A 24,645-nucleotide genomic window follows, 5' to 3' on the forward strand; every position below is an offset into this window, starting at 1 on the left:
ATTATCTGTAATCATTTCTGTCACAAACTCCCTTTTGTGCTAAAACCTGAGGATGGATGCAATGCTTTATGATCTGCTACATGTAAATGTGATGTTGTAGATTCCTTTTTACCACATTCTAAACCACTTAATGGTCAGAATGGCATAATTCAAATATTAAAAAAATATAACAATTACACAATTTTGCATTAGTCCATCCACGGTAGGTCCATAGTATTATATAAGTTATCTGTACAAAAAGAAGTTAATATTATAATTTAATTAGCTTGCATTAGAAACATTTTGGCAAACATGGGATCATGATAGTAACAATTATTGAGTACAGGATAAAAAGTGTTGACTGATGAAACCCCCTATATGTTAAAGAAAATAAAAAGGCCTTAGGTTTGGGAAAATGATCTCATTAATAAACTAAAGGGAAATAAGGCTAAAGTCACAGTTCTCTGTGAAGGGCTTACATTTTAAGTTTCTAAACCACAAATCTTTAAAAATGAAGCTAAGTCATCAAATAATTAAAATTAGATGACAGAGACCTACTATGTTAACAATGGAAATTATACAAAAGAGCAATGTGTGAAAAAAAACCCACCCTAAAGTTATGTGTAAATGGTCTTGAAAAACAAGTGCCAATGTCAGATTTGTTGTACCAAGACAGCGTAACTGCACTGTCAACAATACAGAAACACCTTGGAGACTACAGGTTCAGTTCCAGATCACCACATATTACATATATGCAATATTACATTAATATGCAAGAAAACTGCTTATTACAATAAAGTGAGTCACACAAATTTACTGGTTTCCCAGTACATATAGGGCTTCCCTGGTGGCTGAGACCATAATCTGCCTGCAATGTGGGGAGACCCAGATTCAATCCCTGGGGGTAGGGAAGATCTGTGGGAGAAGGAAATGGCAACCCACTCCAGTATCCCTGCCTGGAGAATTCCATGGACAGAGGAGCCTGGTGGGCTAGTCTATGGGATTGCAAAGAGTTGGACACAACTGAGCAACTAACACTTTCACTTTCAGTACAAATAAAAGTTTACACTGCAGCTTATTAAGTTATTAAGTGTATAATAGTATTACATCTTAAAAAACAAAAACAAACATTAAGAATAACATGTGAAAAAATAATGCTGATAGACCTGCTTGATGCAGGGAAGCCACAGGCCTTCAATTTGATAAACATTCAGCATCTGCATTTTTAAACTGTACTCTGCTCAACAAGTCTATCGGAGCCATTTTTCCAATAGCATTTGCTTGCTTTGTGTCTCTGTCATGCGTTGATAATTCTTGTAACATTGTCAACTTTTGCATTATTATAATATGTTTTAATGATCTGTGGTAAGTGATTTTTTTATATTAATACAGTGACTTTCTGAAGACTGAAATGATGGTTAGCCTTTTTTCTTAGCAATATCTTTAAGGAAGGAATGTACACTGTTCTATAGACATAATGGTACTGCACACTTAACAGACTTCAATATAGTGTAAATAAAATTTTTTTATGCAACAGGAAAAAAAAATTTGTGTGACTTGCTTTAGTGGAATATTTTGCTGTACTGCAGTTGTCTGAACTGAACACTCAAAATATCTGAGGTATGCCTGTATATGATTTAATTTTGCATTCTGATTTTTTTCAGATTTTTTTTTTTTTTTGCATTTTCTGAGCGTATTTTTTTCCTAATAGAAGACACAGGCAAATTAGATGAAGGCTGTCTTATACGTAAATCGTGGGTAATGAAAATTACTTTCACACTATAGCATTTTCCTTTTAACTCACTGATTAAAGAAAACTGGTTTTCAAAATCAAATGCTTGCTGTAAAGAAATAATACTTCAAATTGAAATGCTTCATTATTAAAGTATTTAGAGCTTTTTAATAAAAAGAATGAAATAAACCTTTCATAGAAAGTATGAAAGCATACTTCCACTGCAGATGGGAAACTTGGCTCCTGATAATCTAAACCTTAATAGTACTAAACTGTCAAGAACTCAATTTCTCTATCAACTTTGATGTTATCGCTGATAAGATTTACAATCATGTTTTCTTAGCTTTCACAATTCAGAAACACTTTAACTTCTTTATGCAAAGAAACTAAGGTTCATATAATTAGGGCCTAGGTCACCTGACCTTTTACTTTATTACTTAATTGCCTTAAAATCCATTAGGTTAGCAAATAACAAAAGCAGCACTGTATTCGTGTTTGAAAATTTATCAGTGTCAAAGGCCCCCTGCTCAATTTTTTGGTGGATTTCTTTACACTCTTTTAAACAAGGTTATCAAACTTCATTGCACACTACTGTAACACATTGGATCTCCACAATGATGCTTAAGTAGTATTTGGTACAACTGCTTTACCTGCACTGCTAGCACATATGCATGTAGGCGATACTTAATTAGGTTGATGATCTATCAATTCAGTAATTACCCTTTCACATAACACCATCTATAGCCTCTTTTTGAGGCTAAGTATTTGTGTTACTAAACTCATAGTAGTGCTATCAGCACTCAATCTTGTAATCGGTATTAAGAGAATACTTTAAGTGTGTCTTTTGTGATAGTTAATTCTAATAGATATTTAGTAAAAATTCTCAAGCTAGAAATAGTCAGAAGACTTTCATAGAAAAACATTAAAAAAAAAAAAAAGTCTGTATTTGGAATTTATTGTATCACTGTTTTTATTTACAACTTTATTGGCAAAAAAAGAAAAGGGAGTAGTTTCAAACAGTTTAACACAGGGCATTGCAGTTGATCCTGTCAGATTAATGAAGTTTCATTTTAAATGACCATCTAATTGTCCAAAGATATATAATACTGAACCTGCATATGCAGTTTCCTTGATGAAGTACAGGCTCATATCTTAGGCAGTCTTTTAAACATATAAATACAAAGGAAATAGAATCACTCATTAAAAACTGCATTAAATGAAGGGTAATTTAAATTTATGTTGTCCTTATAACAACACATGCCCAATGAAAATCAAAAGCTGGAAAAGTAGTTTACACTTCCTACTTGAGTGGACAATTACAATAATCAATCATTTCCTGCAATGACCATTTATCTTTAATTTATCATGAACTACTCTGAACTTACTATGAGATGTAGCCAAAGTCAGAAAACGAGATGTAGGGAGAATATTCCTTTTTTGGAGGAACTAAGCCCTCCAGAATCAGCATGGGAAACAAACATCCTGTTGAAGAGTTTTAGGTGGAAAAAAATTAATGTAGTCAATTTCAACTCCTGCTGAGCTGGCTCAATTTTTTCATTGACTTGTTTGGTGTCATTCTTCTAAATCAAGTGTGTTTAATTCTTCTTCTAGTTCATCCAAATCTTCCCCAGTAAACAGATTTTCATCAACAGGAACAGCATCGATGGCTCCATTTTCCTGTCCTTCCCCTTCGTTGTCCTCTTCCAAATCACTTCTCTCACCATTTTCAGCCCTACCTCCGGAAGCTTCACTTAATTTGTTTTCTAAAAATAAAAATTAAAATCAATAAGGCCTAGAAAAAGAAAACACTAGTCCATCAGGAATAGCTACAGACTGATATAGTTCTTTTCCTTTTTCCATGAAAACCTTCCTTAAGATTACTCTAATAAGAACTGATTTTTCTTTTTTTGAGCTTATCTGTATCACTTTTCTAAACCTACGATAAAATACGTCTTTCACTGAAGACAGCTGATTGTTCAATGGTTCATACATCTGAGGGCAAGATTTATCTTATACAACTCTGTATTTTCTACATGACCCAACAATTAGGTTTTTAAAGTCAACTTCCATGTGCTTTGATAAATGATCATGTGATCTAGAAAATGTTCATGATCCAAGCAGCTACTGAGTTTTTGGTTTTACAAACAGTAGTTAAGTCACATGAGTTGTAATGGTGTAAATACAGCAACATTTTACCTTGTCATCAAATTGTGGGGAAAAAAACCCTGGGGCTATGCAGCTACTTCTTTCAGGCTATAGTTATTATGACTGACAAAACAAAAATGCTTCCCTTTCTTGTTCAATAACACCAATAATGAACAGAAGAGAATTTTCAATAGCTTAAAGTTATTTCATACATCTCTGATGACAAACTCTTAGGAATTAAAACCTCTGAGGTACTTGCAATTGTACCTATTACCACCAAAGCCCTACTTCTAAAAGGAGCAAATTAGTTTGCAATTGGCATTAAGACAATAGTCTGACAGCATTCTCAAACCTCAGGACAGGCCAGATTTTCCAGTTATAACTTGTATTCCTTCAGTGTAAAAATAAGGTTTAGCTTTTTTTTCCCCTCTCAACTTTTGTCTACTCTTTTCTTTCACAGCAACTGTGCCAAACTTTTAATTCTCACTCAAGACACAGTTAGATATAAATTGTATTAGCTATCTTTTGTTTCCAAATATATGTAAATCAGCCTCCCTTCCATTTTTATTCTTCATCGAAGTTAACTACTTACAGTTCCAGATCTTGATTCTATATCTAGCACTGTTTCATCTTCAATTTTTCTGTCTTTTTCAGATCCTTTTTCTCTGGCCAATATTTAGATTTCCCATACTCTAAAAGACCCTTCTCTCATGACCATGTCTCCCTCTAAAAGTTCTTAAAAGTGAGTGATTTATATTCACTTTTTCTCCTCATTCCTCATACCACTGTAGTCCCAATGAAAACTGTATACTCTATTCTTAGAATTCTTTCCCTAGTCATAATTATTTCTAATTCTCATCCAACTTAATCTTCCTGAAATTCTGTTCTTCTCAGCAACTTTCCCAAGCCTTTTCCTTTCTACTACTCTAAAACATTAACGTTTTCAGAAGTCTGTTCTAGAACATTCTTATCCTATGTATGGTGTCTGGGTGAAATCATTCACTGTTAGCTATGAATGCAGATGACTTTCAAACCTTTTCCTCCTAGGAATGTCTACACAGCATCCTAGACAATGCCACTTTTGATAACCAAAATATCTCATACTCGTGTGCTCCCAAACTGAACTCATTAGCTAAATGTCCAAACTCATTTTCATTCAAGTTTCAGTTAATGGCTTCAATATTCAATCAGCCACCCATTTCCACAGCCTCCACTATTTACTACTTTTATATTCAGCCAGATCATACATTTATGTTACTGGTCTGGTACCTGCAGACATCTAAGTTTGCCAAGACTGGTCTAACTTCCTTTAGACAGTTTCTTAGTTTGTAGAATTACACGGAAATTCAGCATACTTACCATCCTTTTCTGAAGTATATGTGCTGAATCTTTCAAGACTGGCTACAGTAATACCTGTCTCATCTACATCTCTTGGGATGTACAGGCTTAAATCTATGTCATTTACACTCACTGAATCATCAACCTTTAAAAACACATAGAAAAGGAATGTTACTAATAAAAATAGTTTTCATACATTACTTGCCCTTTACCTCTGACATTTATCTTAATGATAGAAAATTAATAGTGCCAAATGAAAACAAATGACTATTGCCAAATTTACTTCTTTTATACACTTCTTGAGAAAGGAATAGAAATGTCATACTTGACGCTTCTTCCTGACATCACAGTTTTACATATACAATATATTTTAATCTTTTAACTCAAAGGCAGAAGTCAGAATTTTATGATATTCATATGAAAAATCAAAAGCTATTTGCTATTTTATTAATCAATATAGTTAATAATTAAAATATTAATAATACTAAGTTTATCTATCACCATTAATTCTGCTGCTGTCTTCTGCTCCCTTCTCTGTACTTTTTAGTGTCTCTGTCTTATGATTTTTTTACTATAAAGTAGTTAAACAAAAACCTTTTTTTGAGAGGGAGAGTAGAACATTTTACAGCTAATACACTCAAGCATTGAACACTATATTAGGCACTGTCCCAAGTTGTATAAAGAAGTATAAACAAATATAAATGTACTAACTCACTTAATTCTCAGAAGTACTTTGTGACCGGAGGGATTATCATTATGGCAGTATTACGGATGAGAGTGGAGGCCTAGAGTGTAGCTAATTTCCCAGGGTAGAGCAGGGATTTGAACCAAGGCCTCCAAGTTAGTACTCTTAACTGTACTGCTCTGTTGTCACTCTCTATTGTTTCTCTCAATCAACATGAGAAAATGAAGTGCCAAGGCGTCCTTCTTACCTCATCACCACCTGTTCCCTGGGTGTAACGGGTATCATCTGCTTCCTCATCATCATCGTCAACCAGTTCAGGACGAAATTCAAACACCTCACGACCACTGATCTATTCAAATACACACATATATCAACTCAGGACAAACTTCAAACATTTCTTAGTCACTGGTTTTATTTTTAAAAAGCCTTTATTTTTTTGGCAGTCCCACACAGCATGTGGGATTTTAGTTCCTCCATCGGGGATTGAACCCATGCCCCTGGCAGTGGACGTGTGGAGTCTTCACTGCTGGACTGCCAGGGAAATCTCTGCTGGTCACTGACTTTAGACATATACAATTAAATAGAGATAAAATCTTCCATAATATAGAAATTATAAAATGAAAGAGAGAATAGAAAACCTAATCAGGAGTTTGGGACATACCACTAATGCTTTCCCAGCTTTGAAGTCTGCTTTCCTTCTTTCTATATCTTGTTCAAGTTTATCAATCTTTTCTTGTCTTTTTCTTTTCTTCCATGCAAGAAAAGATTCTAGAGTGATTTTGGTAACATTTGGACCTAGGGCAGAACGCTGCAAAGATAAAAAAGTTAATTTTCTCCCCCTAAAGTTATCTATGATAACATCTAATCATTTTCTCTTAGTTCAATTAAGTCCTTGCTATGACTGTTAAGAAGACATTAAATCTGGAGTTAACTGCTTTATCTTTACTTTACATGGCAAGGAGCAAAATGATTGTCCACAGATACAAACATTTCCAAACATTATAAAATATATTATTCTGAGCTAGATGTCTTTTCAAAATCGAAGGTGAGTAAAACTTGTCATGAGAAATAGTGAAACAAGAAATAGGAAAAAGCAGCAATACATCCAAGTTTCATTTGTGATTCTCAAAGATGAGGTTTTAGCTAGAATGTAGCAGAACTAGGATACAAACTCCAAATACATCTGACTCCAAGTCTACATTTTTTATCACAATATATTGCCTCCTGTGTGAGACACCAAATGATACATCCTTTCAAGAACAAATGTATAACTTCAAAGTTAGACATTTACAAAAACATATTTAGACCAGCCATAGCAAGACAAAATGGATACTGTTTGAAGCACACAACCCTAAATCTAATATTTCCAATAATCTCAACATTTTCACGTCACTGCCAATGGCACCCAACTCCAGCACTCTTGCCTGGAAAATCCCATGGACGGAGGAGCCTGGTGGGCCACAGTCCATGGGGTCGCTAAAAATCGGACACGACTGAGCAAGTTCACTTTCAGTTTTCACTTTCATGCACTGGAGAAGGAAATGGCAACCTACTCCAGTGTTCTTGCCTGGAGAATCCCAGGGATGGGGGAGCCTTGTGGGCTGCTGTCTATGGGGTCACACAGAGTCGGACACGACTGAAGCGACTTAGCAGCAGCTAGGAGCCTTATCTGTTGACTCAGTAAACCTATCTGCTAGCTCAAAGGATAAAATTCTTGTGTTGAACCAGAGATGAGCAGATGAAGAGTCCTTGAGTCCAAGAGTGATGAAACATACTTGAAAAGCTGTAGTGGCTCCTTTCACATGTTAAAATAACCAATAAATAACTAGGTAAAATGGTGAAAAAATAAAGACATCAAGGAAAACATCTAAAACTTCAAGTTCAGTCATTCTGAATACTAAGCATTTTCATGAATTGATGTACCAGTATATGAATCTTATGAAAACAATTTATTTGATAAGCCAGTGGCTAGCACTTAAAAAAACTGTTTCACAATCCTAAAATTAATATCATGATTATGGCTAGGTTTGCATTTTTGACATGTAAGAGTAATCAAATAAAAAGTAAGGAAGCTTTGAGAAAAGTTCGTATTATTTTTTCCCTTTCATAACAATATGCTATTGTTGCCCCCAAGTGGTAAATATTAGAATTTCACAGTACTGCTTTAGAGTTTTATGCTAGAAAAAGATACCAGTTACCTCTCTTTCAATTAGATCTTCTAATGAAATTTCATCTTCTTTCTCTTCTTTCTTTTTATCTTTTTTCAAGACAAATCCAGGAGGCAGTGCATGACGATACATGCAAATATCACCCCCTCCAGGACACACCCAAAACCAGCCGTATTTGTTGTTTTCAATAGCTTCAAGGAAATGCTTGCACACCTAGAGAGACAGTATTATTAATACACAAGTAGTGGCTCAGTGTGGTCTGTTTCCAAGGTAAATGCTTAGGTATATGGAATAGGTACATTCAATTCATATCTTTTTTAAGCTAACCACTTAGGTACAGAATACCCTGTATACAGAAATGTAAATATACATTAATCTTAAAATATCTAATACAATGGTAACTTTCCTTTAGAGAGGATTTGTATAAAATATTTATTTTTGACAATGCTCTAAACTGAATTACACAAAAGGATTTGCTGCCATTTAGTCGTTGTAAATGGGATCCAAAGAGTGGTGTTTAAATATGAGAAATTAAAAATGGCTACAAGAAAATAAAACCAGTAACTTTGTTTTGGTTTGATCTTTTCTAAAAACTAACCACATGCAGTAAAGATACAAACATTATTTCAATTATCTGAAATTATAGTCAATTTTATATAAGGGAGCAAGGTATGAATGGGTGCAAGATGCAACTGTACTGAAGCTTTAGGTAATGCACTTTACAAATAAGAAAGAAACATTAACTAATAAGCAATACTCTTTTCCTAAAAGGCTACAAGAGATAAGTAAAAACAATATTCCGAATTTTTCTAACATAGCAAGGTTTTTCACTTGTAAATAATCTACAGAATGAGTATGTGGACATGAATGTAGCATCTGAGAAATAAGACTCTGATTTGTAAAAGTACATTTCCTGGAATAATACTAGATCTATTTTGTACCAAAAACTCATTTTGCAATTCATACGTAATAATATTTTTACCTTTATGAGTAAATGTCTCCCTACCATTAAAACAGAGTAAGTTATGAATTAGACACGGTAGTTTAACAGTTCTCCATTTGTTTTGTACAAAAAGTTAAGAATTCTTATATGAAAACGTGTATTCATCCATGTTTGAGAAAGTAAAACCATCTCAGAAAATAGCATTTGAAGAACTTTAGTCACATGATTTTCAAGTCACTTTTGACCAAGAATTATGTATAACTGACACTTGTATATTCCAAACACAAAGCCTGATCACCTTATCTTTATGAAAAGGTCCAGTAACTTAAATAATAATCTAGTAGAAAATACCAGAAATATCTTGCCACATAACTCTCCCTAATGATAAAGACCAAAGCAACTCAATTCAAGAAAAGGACATACTATTTGAGTTTTTGGTTTTTTCTTTTCCGCCTCACCGTGCTTCTTGTTCACAACTTCTTCCAGTTTTTTCTCATCCCAATTATCCATAGTATCTAAATAGAGAGTGATGTGGAGAATAAATACTGTTAATTTTGTTTACTGTCCCCAAAATACTTTGCATATATCCTTACACAAGAAAGCCGTATTATAAAACTCATGACCTAACACATTTCCTTTAAAACACCAAAGGTAAGAATAAATGGTGTTGTGAGATTTTCACCAAATCTAAGTAATTCAGGCAAATGAGAAGGTAGTACTAGAACAAAGTGTGAAAGACAAATACAAAACAAGCCACCGGTTTTTAAATATCTTCATTTACTTAAAGGACATAATATGATAAATTCAGATTTTACAAAAAACAACAAACTATTCTTCAGGACAAACACAGTCCTACTAAGACTGAAATGGTCTTCAAGCTACTAAATATTTTAGTAACAACAAATCAAAATATATTTAAGAATATATCTTAAAAAAAAAATACCTTTCTCAAGTTCTTCATCTCTTGCATCAATGTAAACACTTCGCTTTTCACATTTTCTCTCCAGAGTCAAGTCATGAGAGAACTTACACTTATCTCCTTTAGTACACTGTCCTTGCTTGAAGAATGCACATACTACGGATTTGGGATCTGCACCTAAGTCAAATAGCACATGGTATTTACATTAAAAACTGCCAGATAACAAAGTACAGCTTCTTTGTAAGATATAATTACTTTTGGTTAATTTGTTATTTTCTGTTCACTGGTGTGAAAGGAAATACCACACATATAGATGAATATTAAGACATTTCTTTGAGGTTCTTTCTATAGCATATTATATCTGTATTTGATTCCTTTATTCTTACCAAAAAAGAGAGCAAGGGGGTAGGAAACCAAGTAAGTGCATGTTATTCTATAGTTACTTGTCTAGTTGGAGTCAATGAGGTAAGAGGCAAAAGAGAAATATAAATATAAATGTACTTGCAGTGCCAAGAGTTTGGGATTTGTAGTTTTTATAACCACAGGTTTGTTTTGTCTACTACCAAAGATCAAAGGTTATAAATCAACTAGTAGACTGCCGAAATCCTTAATTTTCCCTTATGCAGGGTGGAGGGCTAATGGCTGGATTTAACAGTTGTATGACACAGCCATGCACATATAAAAGGAGTAAGAATCGACATTGATAATTTTGACAGAGTTATTATTTTCACAGCATATACAACTGATGAAAACATTTAAGAGTTTTCAAATGTGAATTACATTGGTAAAAACACTTTTGAAATTTAAAGTTTACCTTTACTTATTTTTTGAGCAGCAACTACAGGTTTGAACAACTCATTTAGCTCTTGCAATTCTTTCTTCTTGTCATCTTTCTTCAACTTCTTTTCAGCTTCACTTTGTGCTACCTATAATATTACCAGGTATGATATATAAATTTGATATACTATAACAAAACTGTTTTCACTACACAGTAATATCTATATCACTGACATAACAAAGACAATCACATATTACATGTATATAGTTCTTACTTCTTAATATCAATGTTACAATAGCCTTCCAGTATATATTAAATGGTGTGTCAAACTAGTAAATGAAATTGCTAAATCTTGTAGAGCAATTGACTCTTATAAAAAAACCTATACATGGTACCATGCCGAGTTAAGAGCGTATTTAAAAGCTTGCAGCGATAGCATTTATTAAGCATATGCTACATGCCCAGCATTTTTTAGCAAATGGTTCTCACCTGGAAATTTCTTCTTGTGACAACAACCTACTCCCCAGAAATAAGTAGGTGCATTTTGAAGATCAGAGATATAAACATCCTAAAATGCACAGTCCCACACAAATAAAGAACTGCACCAACCCAAACACCTTTAAGTACCCTTGGGAAAAACACTGGGCTAGGTCAATGTGGGAGACCAAACAAAACAAAACAAACATGACATATGACGTAGTTCCAGGCACACAATTTACATACCTAATATGATTAGAGGTTTCATCCAAACATTTATATGTCAGGTCCTATGTTAGATGACAGGGAATACAAAGATGAAAAGACAAAGATGCTTATTTAAAGAAGCTCAGAATCTAGTGGGAAGACAGACATGTCAGCAACTATAATATAATACACGGTGCTCTGGAAACAAAGAATGCTTATACGCCTAAGAAAATTAGACTGAGCTAATACTTTACGGATGAATTCTTTCAATAAGCAAGAAATGCAGAAACAGAAGCTCCAACCAATGCAAAGATGAATCAGGTATGATAGACATCAATGAAAAATGTTGACTGTATCAACAGGTGGACAGGGTGAGATTCAAGAGTTTAAAGTAAGCCAAGTGACACAATCAGACTGCATTTCATAAAGATCACAATAACAACTTTATGAAGAGTGGACTGTAAGGGGTCCACGAAAGAAGGCAAGGAAAATTAGGAGGCTGATGCAATTGCTGTAGCCAAGAAAGCATAGGCGCTTAAAACAGGCATTAGTAGCAAGGATGGAGAAAAGGTGGAATAAAGCTGTTAAGGATAAAACTGTTAGGACTAAGTGACTGACTGGACATGAGGTATCAGGGAGAGGGAGGAGTCTAGGATTATCATTTGTATGGTTAGTGATGCTAAACAAGACTGGGAATACAGGAGGAACAGGTTTCATGGCAGGAGGTGGAGATGAGCTCAGTTTTAGACATACTTGGTATGAGATGCTGACAGGGCAGAAAGGTGGATTATTTAGAAGGCAGCTGGACATGGATCTTGATTCCTGGACAGAAGTCTGCTTTGAGATAAAGATTTTAGAAATAGCTGCTTACAGATAATAAACTTTGGGTGTGTATGAGATTATGCCTGGGCACCATAAAAAAGTATAAGAGCAGAGAACAGTACCCTGAATAATATTAATATTAAACAAGCCAAAAGAACCTAAAAAGCCTGTTAAAGGAACAAAGAAACATCAAAGAATTAAGTAGAAATCCAGGACAAAAAAAGTATTAAAGGGAAAGGAAATTTTAGGAAAGAACTGGGCAAGTATTATAATAGGCTTAAAGACATTCTAAATCCTGGCTTTGATGATGTGGTCAGATGTGTTTAAACAGAACAATGAGAAAAGTTTTCTAAAAATAAAAATTTAAGTCACTTTATTTTTAATAAAAGTATTCTTTGTATCAGATGTTTGTGGGGACCAGAACCATTTTTACAAGTATTTATGTCAGAAATCAAACTATTGTTAAGTAAAGTATAGTTTGTACCCCTACTTGACAAACATACCTTGTGGCATGGAAGAGCAGGTTCAAATTTAAAACACTCAGGTTTCATGGAGTTGCACATGGAGCACGGCAGTAAAGCAAGAATCAATCTCTGGCTGCTCCTCTTTCTACCCCGAGTTTCATCCCACCACATGTGTGTGGGGAGACAGAAGGAGCAGCGGAGGACATGGTCTGGATCCAGACTCTGCCCATACTCCCAGGACATACCCTCGCTGTGACTACTTCAGCCACACAGGCAGTCAGTATATCCTAAGATGGACTTGGGGTAAGGGACTTTGAGGCCCTGAGCTGGTGTGGGGAGAAACATGTCTAGAAGAGACACAAAGTAGGGTCATCCTCTGTAGCACAGGGTTTGGTGGGGGTGGGGTGGCGGGGGAGGATCTTTTGCCTGGCTCTAACAGTAAGACTGCTGCTCATTTCCAGTGTTAAGTATGGTGGTTAGATACCTCAAGTTCACAGATAAAAGGCCAGTTACCCAAGAGATTATAAACAATGTATTACTGAAAGTACTCTCAAGTCCACAAAACATTTTATGGCTTTCTCAGGTTGATGAAATTTTAAATTACCAGTCAAGATACTTCCCACTGGAAGATAAAATAGGAAGAGGAAACATGTTTGAAAGGAATCCTTACATTATGCCAGAAGATTTACATTATCTTCTCATTTAACTATCACAGAAACCCTGTAAGGGTAATTGACCTTTCACTGTACTACAAATTGAAGACCAGTGTCATTAAATACCTGGAGAAGGAAATGGCAACCCACTCCAGTATTCTTGCCTGGACAATCCCATGGACGGAGGAGCCTGGTGGGCTACAGTCCATGGGGTCGCAGAGAGTCGGACAAATTTAAGATCATAAAACAAATAAGACAGAGGGATGCATGCTCAAGCAGATCCGATTCCAAAGCCTGAGCATACGTTTTTATTAGACCAGGCTGCTAAGTCAGCAATGTACAGGATCAAGCTTTTGGCTCTTGAGTCAAACCATGTATAAGAGAAAGAAAAGTGTTGGAAGTACTAATCTGTAGACAGAATCAGTGATAGAAGTTAACCATCTTATGAATATATATTCTGGTATTTTCAGATGGAAAAAAAAGTGTTTCCAAATTAAGGAAAAGGAGATATGGTGGTGAAAAAAGTAAAATAAATGTCTGTGTCTGTAAAATCCTAAACTCAAAGCGAAAGATCTACATTTTAAAAAAAGAAAGGAGAATACAGAGATTTGAAGAAAATGTGTTTAAAGTTTTTTGAATGAGTTGCCAATTGATAAAAATAATTCCAAAATTCATCTGAAAAAATAAATGCCTAAGAACAGCCAAGAAAAACAGAAAAGGAGTAACATCTTAAGGGAAAGGACTTGCCTTATCAGCTAACAGAATATGTTACTAGGCCACTAGAATCAAAATCGATGCAGTACTGCTTTAGGGAAAGACAGAAAAGAGAATCTAGAAATAGATCTGAACATATATGAGACTTTCATATATGTCAATAGGGATGTTTCAATTCAGTGTGATAAACGATGCTAGCTATTTATTTGAAAGGAAATATGATGCAAAATGAATTTATATGATAAATTATAGACTGTAAATAGTCAGAAAAAAATCTAGGATAAACACATCATCTAGTGGCAGGGGAGACCTCTTCAACCATATAAAAGAAAAGCTACACATATCTGACAGTACAAAAACTAAAAACTGTTGCACAGAAAAATGTAACAGATACATCACAAATTATCTATAATGTAGACTGTTGTACAGCAAAATGTAACAGAAACATCACAAATTATCTATATCTCTCTCACAAGTTGCCAATGAAAAGACAAAAAAAACAAAAAAACAAAGGATGTGAATAGAAAAGTCAGAGAAGTAGAGACTCAGTCAAAAAGCTTAAGAAAATTTTCAAACTCACTAGGAATAAGGAAAAGAAAAATGAGGTATCACTTTATACTTAATCAGATTGGAAAACATTAAAAAGAGCTTTAGTACGTATAACTCATGCACTACAAATGAAAATGTCAAGTATTACAATCTCTATGGAGAATGATCAGGCAAACTTCTTAAAATTAGAAGTTCATTTCCCTTTATTTAGAAATGTGTCACCAGATAATTTATGCTACATAAATAAAAAGCACAAATGCACGTAAAAACACCTGTACAAGAGAATTTCTTGTAGAACTGTTCTTAAAGTCAGAAAGCTAGAAACAAAGTGATTACTTATAAAGGGTGAAAAAATGGATATAGTACAGCCACATCATAAAACAGTATGCAGCCATTACAATAAATTAGAGCTATATAAAAATGGTTTGAAAGAATATCTAGAAGATATTGCTGAGTAACCAAGACAAGATGCAGGTAAGTTTACAGAGTAGGATTCTGTTTTGAAACACAATTATGGCACCAAACATTTTTATCTGCAACAATGTTGTATTACATCCATATGAAGAAAATGCAGAAATTTAAGTTACTTACCTGACGTGGATTCTGTTGACCAAATTTAACTTGATGAGTGACAGCCTTGATAAACTTCTGTTGCTTTGCTCCTTTCTTATTCTTCAGACCAAAAGTTTTGTCCTAAAGGAGAAACAGTATTGAAATATGTTAGCAATTTATATTAATGATACATTAGAATTCAATACATTCTTATAACTATCATCATTAAACTTGTTAGTTTATGATGCTTTTTCTGAATTGTTTTAGAATATCAGTATTACAGGATATGCAGAGTTGTTACAGCAGGATAATTAGTTCAACAATCAAGTAAGTTTAGGAAAATGCTTATTCAACAGGGTTTCTAATTCTTAAGCACATGGTATCTGAAAACCTTTACCCAGAGAGAAGGCAGCCATCCTAAATCTTCTAAATCTGACTTTACCTCAGAAAGCATTTTTCTCAGCAAAAAATGAGGGATTATGAACTTACTACTAACACATTTTGGGGAATACTGCATAAGCAGATACATTAAGTTCTGAATTGGTTTCTTGGGTAATAAACTATCCTCTCTAAACAATTAAAGAACTCAAATTTAAAATGCATGCATTACCAGCTGTTGCTAAAATGGGAATATTAAAATTGAAGTATTCCTAACTAAAAAGCAACACTTTAAATTTGGAATATTATCAAATAGTACTTTGGGAAAGCTATTAATACATAGCAGCTATCACTTGTGGAATGCGCATTATATGTACTAAATGATAGTCTTTGACTACTTATGCTGCAGTAGGATGAAGAGTGTCCCCCTCAGATTCATGTCTACCTGGACCTCAGAATGTGATTTTATTTGGAAAAAGGTCTTTGTAGCTATAATAAATTAAGACGAAGACACACTGGATTACATATCCAATGACTAGTATCTATATAAGAGAAGAAAAAGGTAAACAGGTTTAGAGAGAAGGCAATGTGCAGAAAGAGGCAGACAGATTACAGTGATACAGCTTCCAGGCCAAGGAACGCCAAAGACAGCTGGAAGCCACCAGAAACTGGGAAAAGGCAAGGGAAGATTCTTCCCTAGAGTCTTTAGGGGGATCACTGTCCTGCCTGTAGCAGATTTCAGATTTCTAGCCCCCGTATCTGTGAGAGAATAAATTTCTGTTTTTTCAAGTCACCCAATTTGTGGTAATTTGTATGAGAATCCTAGGAAAGTAACACAGGAGGCTAGACTGAGTGAGCTTCACACCAAGGTGAAAAGCCTATCAGGAAACCACCACTGGTATCTGAAAGTCTTTTCTCCTGTCTTTTCTCTTTCTCTTGAGAAGGATCTTTCAGTGAGGACAGCAACAAGCCTGGCTAGAGGATTGTAAAAGAGAGCAGGTAGGATAAGGTGTCTCTTAGTTTACTACATGGACATCTTAGTGGCTCTTTTCAGGCTCACATTTTAACCATGCCTCCCACATCATTTGTGCCTAGTTACAGAAGCAGAGAGGCCTCCTTATTTATAACCTCCACCCTCTTTCTTGCAGGGGTAATAAACAAAAACTATCAGCTACTTCTGTACTTTAAACCCTCAATTTTCAATCACTTGCCTTCTGTATTACCTAGTACCTGCCACAGTTGAGTTTCTGCAAAAATTTGCAGAGCAAATCTACTTACTTCTCAATGGCACACTCCTGGTGGGCACTCAGGCCCAACTGCTCTGTTCTACAAGATCAGTTAACCAATTCATCATCCATCCACTATCAGTTTTCATACGCTGAGGTTCAAAATTATAGATGTCTCCTAATTTCAAGTCAGAGTTTGGATTTCTTTCATACTCTTGTTTATAAGTGAGTCTCCAAAAGGAAGAAAGAGGCAAAAAGGTCTTAAATTCACCTGAGATCTTTTGAGAGGCATTCAATCTGAAAAAAATTAAGTGGCTATTTTAAAGCCTTTATTTTAGATATTATTTCTAAGGGAAGGGACAGGGTAGGGAGAAGAAAGTTATTATAGGTAAAGAATACTTATATATGTATGTGAACAAACTGGAAGTGGAAAAAATTAATAAAACATATCTTTCAATGCTCTCAAGATCACAAAGTTCAAGAGGATTTTAGTTCTAAAAGAGTATATCTCATTGGGAAACAGCTCTTTGTTCATCTCATCTATATCCATCCATATAGCAAAACTTCAGTTTCCCTACTTAAATGCCTATGCTTTAACACTGCATTATATTACAAAATTCTACATGAATTTCCTACAGCCTATGCATATAAAAAAAGGTAGTAGGTGGCATATACAAACTGATATTCTCTGTATTTTTTTTTAAAATATGGTTGGCTTCCCTTGTTTTTATAGAGTTTAATACACAATCCAATTAGAAGAAAAAAATGGTTAACAGTAAAGTGACATATGGAGAGATGACTGCATACAGCAACCAGGTATGAAATGCCATAAAGTACTTTCCTTTTACAAAAAAATGAGGTCTCATGAAGGGATGGAAAACCTCAGATTAAAGTGTTACTAGCATGAAAGTGCAACACCATCTACACATGCCTCACCAGAGGAGAGCCTGTCTGGGGTTCAGTTCATGCTTTCTGTATTAATACAGAGGAGAAGCAAACTAAGAATTAAGCAAGGCCAAAGAGAAAGATAGGTACTGATATATGAAGATTTAGGAAAGAAAAAAGTCCTCTAACGGGTGCTGGCCAGCTAGAAAGTAAGTATTCATGACAAGAACTTCTGGTAGAGGTGTAAGGCTCCAGATCCCAGAAGAAAAACAGTTTTCCACGTTTAATTACACTGTGTTAGCACATAATTAACCAGTCTAAAGAGATAATGAATGAGTTGTATTTGGAAAGTCTCTAATTAGAACTTGGAAATTATTGTTTTTTCCAGAGATAAAGGACACTTATTTACATCTAGCATTCACTAAATATAAACTCCTGAATATATAACTTTATTGAATCCTCTTAAAGATCATATTATCTCATTCTGTAAATGTGAATATTGAAACTCAATTCTTCTGAAGTAATACTGCTAATAAGGGGCAGGCTGTACAGTGTAACGATTTATAGAGTATAAGCTCTGGAGTTAGAGTGCCTAAGCTCCAGTACCAAACAGAACTGGACAAATTACCTTCTTTGCCAGTTTTCTTATTTGTAGATTGGGTCTCAACTTAGTAGCATCTCAGGACTGCAGTGCAAGTCAAAAGACTTATTACAAGGAGGTGGAGCACAGTGGTTAACAGGAAGGACTCGGGAACCAAAATCCTAACTCTGCCACTTGTTGCCTTAATAATAACCTTGGGCAAATTATTTAACCTGTTTCTCTTTCTTCAAATGCAAAAAGGTTAATAATACTTACTTCAGTGAGGGAATTAAAGGAGCTGTGTAAAATTTATCACTTGTAGATGGCTTGCTTCTCTTCCTTTCTTTCCACCAAACACTGAGATCCGTGTCTGGTTCAGGTATTATTTGAGTCTAAGCCAAGTTCTTGTTCTTTCCACCATGAAAAACTACTTCCCAGAGAAACCAGTTAAGTTACAGGGTTGGTTGGTAAACAAAGTTTTCTGAATACTACACTGTGGACCTGACACACCAACCTTGAAAACAGGAATAGTTTACAATTTGGAATACTTAAAAGCCTCCCTCTCCCTTCTTGAATATAGGCGAGACCCTTATCTCAAGATTAACCTGGATTTAAGGGTCGAGGGACAGTAGATGGGAAGACCAGAGGTTACACTCATCCCTAGAGAAATAGTGGTTCTCATTAGATTAATAAGGTCCCAAAGGTAAGGTGATAAGGAAAGAACAATGTGTGTTTCAGGCATGGAAATAAAATACAAAGGAGTTTAGAGATCAGGCAGTAATTCTAAAAGGATGGCTCCCAGAGGCTTCAAAAGCCTTAACATTAAGTGAACTCCAAACCTGACTTAAAACTGACACTTTCTCCCCCTTCTTCTTACCCTTAACTAATCCTACTTCTTTTACAGACCAGCCTCTACATCTTAAATTAAGATATTTGAAAAAAGGAAGAGGGTGTGAGGGCAGGTCAATAATAAACAGTGCTCAAACATAACTGGAGTCCTCCTTTTGTTCACCAGTGTGAACAAAGGCCAGCACTGTTCTACCTTATTAGTTTCATCCCACATGCCCTCTTAGTATTTTTTTTTTGTCCATCTATGCAATGGATATTTTGCTTCTGGTTAATCCAGCTTAAGGTAATAAACAGTTGACCTTAGCCGAAGTTTTTCACTGGCAACAAGAATCACTTCTTTCTCCATCCTTTACACACCTGGATCCTGCCCCTCTAAGTTTCAATTACTACTTCTTTGCTACTACAAGGCCTTAGCTGGGCATCCTTTATTTGCCTGCCCTAACCCAGATTATCTCCCCCTTTCCATTAACAAACCTTCCATTTCCCAAAGTTGATTTCAGTTTATTAAATTTTAGCCAAAGAAAGCAAATAGTATATGCCATTTGAGACAACTGTATGAATGCTGAACAGAACCATAACCCTTTCTGATATATTCATTTCATAAAGAAAGCAAAAGTCACTTAGTCCTGTCCGACTCTTTGTGACCCCATGGACTGTTAGCCAACCAGGGTCCTCTGTCCATGGAATTCTCCAGGCCAGAATACTGGAGTCAGTAGCCACTCCCTTCTTCAGGGGATCTTCCCAATCCAGGGATCAAACCCAGGTCTCCCGCAGTGCAAGCAGATTCTTTACTATCTGAGCCACCAGGGAAGCAAATAGTTATAAATGCAAATGAATTCATGAAATTTTGGGGAGTTTAAACAGGGAAAGAAAAAAATGCAGACATTATAAGTTAATTATTTTAAGTGACAGAAAGTAAGCACTGTATAAACAGCGGTCAGTCTGATTAATTTCCCTAACTAGTTCTTTTTATAGTAATGAATTAACAACAGCTGTTATTAATTGAACATATGTCAGGTACTTTACATGTCATCTCATTTAACCCACAGTTCTGGAATAATAGGAATTAGCTCCATTTTGCTAATGAGAAATTGTGGTTTAGATAGGTCAGGTAACTTGCCTAAACTAGTTTGAAATTTTAATGCAAAATATGGGACTCAAACCCAGGTCTATTTGGCCTCGAGCTGCTGCTTCTTTCATTAAATTATGCTGCCTCTCATGCCTCTTTTTACTTCTTAAAGTTCTCAAAACCTATGTATGCTGTTGTTCTACAGTGGGTGTCTAAGACGGTGGCAGTGGAAGCAACAGAGGTATAGAAGAGGGGACAGATGGGTAGTATAACCACTTATTTTAAATCTCTTCAAAAGTGCTGCTTAAAAGCATATATTCTACTTAACTTTCAATTTTTGGTGAATTTAGAAATTTCTGGTCATATGCCTATAAACGTTTCAAAATTAACCCGTCTCTGAAATGTTAACCTTTCACGTGTCAAATATAGACAATATTTTTTCAACAAAAATTATGGCAATAAAATTCAATTATCAGTATGAACCAGATTTCAACTGTCACATGTTCACTGTAAGTTTGTTGCAAAGTATACTGTCACCAAAAACAGATTATATGACTCAGCAATTCCTCTCCTGGGTATACACCTAGGAACAAACCAAACCAAATCACTAATTTGAAAAGATACATGCAACCCAGTGTTCACAGCAGCATTGTTTACAATTACCAAGGTGTGGAAGCAACCTACATGTCCACTGCAGATTAATAGATAAGGAAGATGTGGTATATATAGTGTGAAATACACCTCAGCCACAAAAAAGAATAAACTGTTGCCATTTGTAGCAACATGGGCGGACCTGAAGAATATTATACTAAGTGAAATAAGACAAAGACAACTCACTTATATGTGGACTCTAAAAATACAAAAAAAAAATTATAAAAAAAGGAGACTAGCAGTTACGGGGGGACAATATAGGGGTGGAGGAATGTGAGGTACAAAATATTGTGTGAGATAAGCTCAAGATGTACTGTAGAACATGGGGAATATAGTCAATATTTTGTAATAACTGTCAATGGAAAGTAACCTTTAGAAGTTGCATATAAAATTAAAAATGTGTAGTATGTGTTAAAAAAAATATATATATATTTTACTTCATCTTAACTTTTAAAGGCTTTGGTAATAAATAAAAAGCCTTTCTATTAACAGTATTCAGATTATGCAAATTGTACCAAAAAATGAAAGAAGTGCTTTTCTGGATGAAATGGAATATACTGTTTCCTAACCAGGCTGAATAACATAGTATTCTCTACAAATCTAGTTTCACAAAAAAATGATAAAACTTATACCTACAATTTACAATACTTTGGTCCCTCTCTGGTGGTAGTAAACATCTAAGCAGCAGACTACCATTTAAAAAAAAATTTACTAAGAAAGACTTAATCCCACTATTCTAATATTTTTGGCTAAAGAATACAGCTGTCTATTTTCCATTTTTCTTTGATGAAGTCTTCATTAATGAAACTAAAGTCCTCTTCTCCTTACCTTAAAAATAACCTTGTTACAAGATGAATAAATCCATAGCTATCATTTTTAGTTATGGGAATACTATAATTTTCAAATACAACTGCTTAAAACAAAATTAAATATTTATTTAAAAATAAAAACTGTACACAGATAAAACTCAATAATGCATAAAGTATACTTAAACTGTCATGTAATATTTAATTCCATGTCTATATGTGAGTTTTACTTTGCATCATGTTGAATGTGTTAACTCAACCTCAGTAAAGGAAGCTAACAAGTGAAATGCCATCCCTAAAATGCCCTTGGTTTACATAGCACCAAATGCCATCAGGTAACCATCCCCAGATATTTACCAAGAGTCAAGAGTCCAGATTGTTCAAAAAGGTACAGCAGACACAGATGTGAAGGTGACAATGACTGTTTTCAAATCTCTAGTTATGCTACTTCATGACAGTTCTTAAATAGCACAAATTGGCGGTAAGAATATATGTTGTGCTTCAGAGCCGGAACCTGGCCAAAGCTACTAGAATTCTAAGTAAGCATGTTAGTTAAATCCAATTAACACACTAAAAATTTTGTGAAATTCTGACAAACACAAGTTCTGATTAGGTTTATACAATGAAACCCTGAGGGCTTTCACTGCTATTATTTTTCAAGGCTACAAATACCAAATATTAAAATAATCATTTACAAATAAATATCTCATTTCAAAACACCCAATATGTTTTTCGTGTTCTAATGAAAAGTTAACTATTCCAGAAACGGCTCTCCATTAATTATTCAGATACATATCATGTAGGAAAATGGTCATGGCGTTTCCAACTACTTCTAACGCACACGAGGAACTGTTTAATTGGGAGTGATTAATAGCAGGAATACGGGAAGAAATACCTTGTTGTTTAGTAGCTAAGTCGCGTCGGACTCTTGCGACCCCATGGACTGTAGCCCGCCAGCCCTCTGCCCATGGGATTTCCCAGACAAGAATACTGGAGTGGGTTGCCATTTCCTTCTCCAGGGGTCTTCCTGAGGCAGGGACTGAATCCGCGTCTTCTGCATTGGCAGGCGGGTTCTTTACCACTGAGTCACCAGAGAAGTCCATACGATACGTTTATGTTATCTCAAACACGGTTCACTCTCTTAAGGAAATTCACTGATACAGTCGTTGGACTACAAATATAAAACATTTAAGAACGTCAATAGCGTCGCTCTGCCATTAAAAGGCAATAGAATCAGTGAACTAAATGAATTTACATAAATATATAACAAATTCAGATACAACACAGCTAGTGACAAGAAACCTCATCTCCCTTAAAACGTCTTTCGATTTAATTTAATCCAGAACCTATGTGACAAGCGTCATGTACAAGACGGTGTGACACGATATGAAAGAAATCTCCTCTCTTCATGTGACCTCAAACAGTTTAGAAGTGGATCGAAAAATGTCACGAAGAAGTAATCTGTTGGCTTGAAGGAAGTAACCACTACTCCTAGGTGATGAGTAAAGAAACACGAAACACAAAGGCTCGTAATAAGTCGACCTTCCAGAAAAAGTGTGGTCCCAGACAGTTCAGCGTATTTTTCTTTTTTAACACAAGCCTAGAAACGTCTTCAATTTCGGTGACTAGCGGACACAACCCTGTGAGGGCACTGGGGTGGGGGTGGGGGTCGTTTCGTACGGGAGTCGGTGAAGGCGGCTCTGTGGGGCGGAGAAGCAAAGGCTGAGTGCGGGGGCGCCCGCGGCGTCACTATAGCGATGAGAGGCAGCGAGCGTCAGCAGGAGGCTGGAGAAGGGGCTGTGGGCACACAGAGCCAAAGCAAGGGGCACGTGGGCCCGGAAGACGCGAACAGGAGTAGTCGGGGACCGGGGAACCGGGAGGCTGCTTTCCTGAGAACTCGCGGCGTGAGTGGGGGAGGGGACTAGGTACTCACTTCGATAATCTTCTCCTTCTTTTTCTGCTCCGCCTTTTTGCTGCCCCCGGCCTGAGCCTGTTTCTTGGGGGGCATTGCGGAGACAGGTCGCGCCGGCCAGACTTAAGCGCTGCTGGACTCCCTCAGGGACTCCGGCCCCGCGGTAGGAAGAGGAGGAAGACGCGCGCCGCCGTTGCCGCCGCACAGCACGTAAAGCTACTCGCTCACGCGCCGCCGGAATGCGGCCTTTGCGACAGGTTGGTGCTGCAGAGCATGGTGGGTAGTGAGGACCGGAACCCGGAAGCGAATCTGCGCCTGCGTTTATGCGTCGGCGGGCCAGGAGGGGGAGGAGACGAGACGTGGGAAAATGACTGCGCGTTACACGTCATGTTGCTCAGTCGCCTGGCCTTTGCTAGATTGCCGCAGGCTCGGTGATAGTTGGGGGAAACAGATTGGAACCCACTGCGTTTGTGTTGTCCCTACACAGTCTGTTTCGCTGACGATGTGCGACTTTTGCCCATCTTCGTCTTGGGTGGAGGCTCTTCTTGCCGGCTGGATTAGCAGTCATCTGTATTATCTCCATTCTGGATGACTGCTGCTGCTGCTGTCACTCCAGTCGTGTCCGACCCTTAGCGACCCCATGGACTGCAGCCTACCAGGCTCCTCTGTCCATGGGATTTTCCAGGCAAGAGTACTGGAGTGGGGTGCCATTGCCTTCTCCGATTCTGGATGACTGCCGAACATCGATAGCAACTCAGGGCTGGTTGGAGGGCAGGGTACGGAGTTACCTTCTTCTCGGTCCCAGGTGGAGCAGGGCCAGTTTACTGGCGAGTGCGGCGTGCACTCAGTTTATTGTGGAGGTTTATGAAGAAATGGAGAAGGTTTCCTTTTATTTGAGGAGTGCCTAACGGTGAACTCCTTTGGTGTATTAGGTTTATCGAGTTAATTTCAGGCTTTAGGAAAGTGCCTAGATGATTCCTAAAATCTTTGTAATGAGAGGTTACCAAACCTAGTTTGAGGGTGGAGGGCACATGTCAACAACTTTCTTTAAATGCTTCAGTTCAGTTCAGTCGCTCAGCCGTGTCTGACTCTTTGGGACCCCATGGACTGCAGCATGCCAGGCCTCCCTGTCCATCACCAACTCCCATAGCTTACTCAAACTCA

At 36.4% G+C, this 24,645-nt stretch overlaps 1 protein-coding gene across 1 annotated transcript; it reads right to left on the reverse strand.

Moving 5' to 3' along the window:
- Positions 1 to 2,650: 2,650 nt before the first annotated feature.
- On the reverse strand, positions 2,651 to 23,721 carry ZC3H15 (zinc finger CCCH-type containing 15). Its single transcript, XM_027555888.1, has 10 exons — positions 23,503 to 23,721; positions 15,165 to 15,266; positions 10,724 to 10,835; positions 9,934 to 10,086; positions 9,414 to 9,505; positions 8,078 to 8,260; positions 6,541 to 6,687; positions 6,127 to 6,228; positions 5,216 to 5,339; positions 2,651 to 3,474 (listed from the first exon to the last, which is right to left on the reverse strand). Exons 1-10 carry the CDS (start codon positions 23,575 to 23,577, stop codon positions 3,284 to 3,286), a joined length of 1,281 nt encoding a protein of 426 aa, XP_027411689.1. The 5' UTR covers positions 23,578 to 23,721; the 3' UTR covers positions 2,651 to 3,283.
- Positions 23,722 to 24,645: the final 924 nt, after the last annotated feature.

The sequence above is a fragment of the Bos indicus x Bos taurus genome, chromosome 2 (genome assembly GCF_003369695.1).
Source record: "Bos indicus x Bos taurus breed Angus x Brahman F1 hybrid chromosome 2, Bos_hybrid_MaternalHap_v2.0, whole genome shotgun sequence".
NCBI classification, from domain to species: Eukaryota; Metazoa; Chordata; class Mammalia; order Artiodactyla; family Bovidae; genus Bos; species Bos indicus x Bos taurus.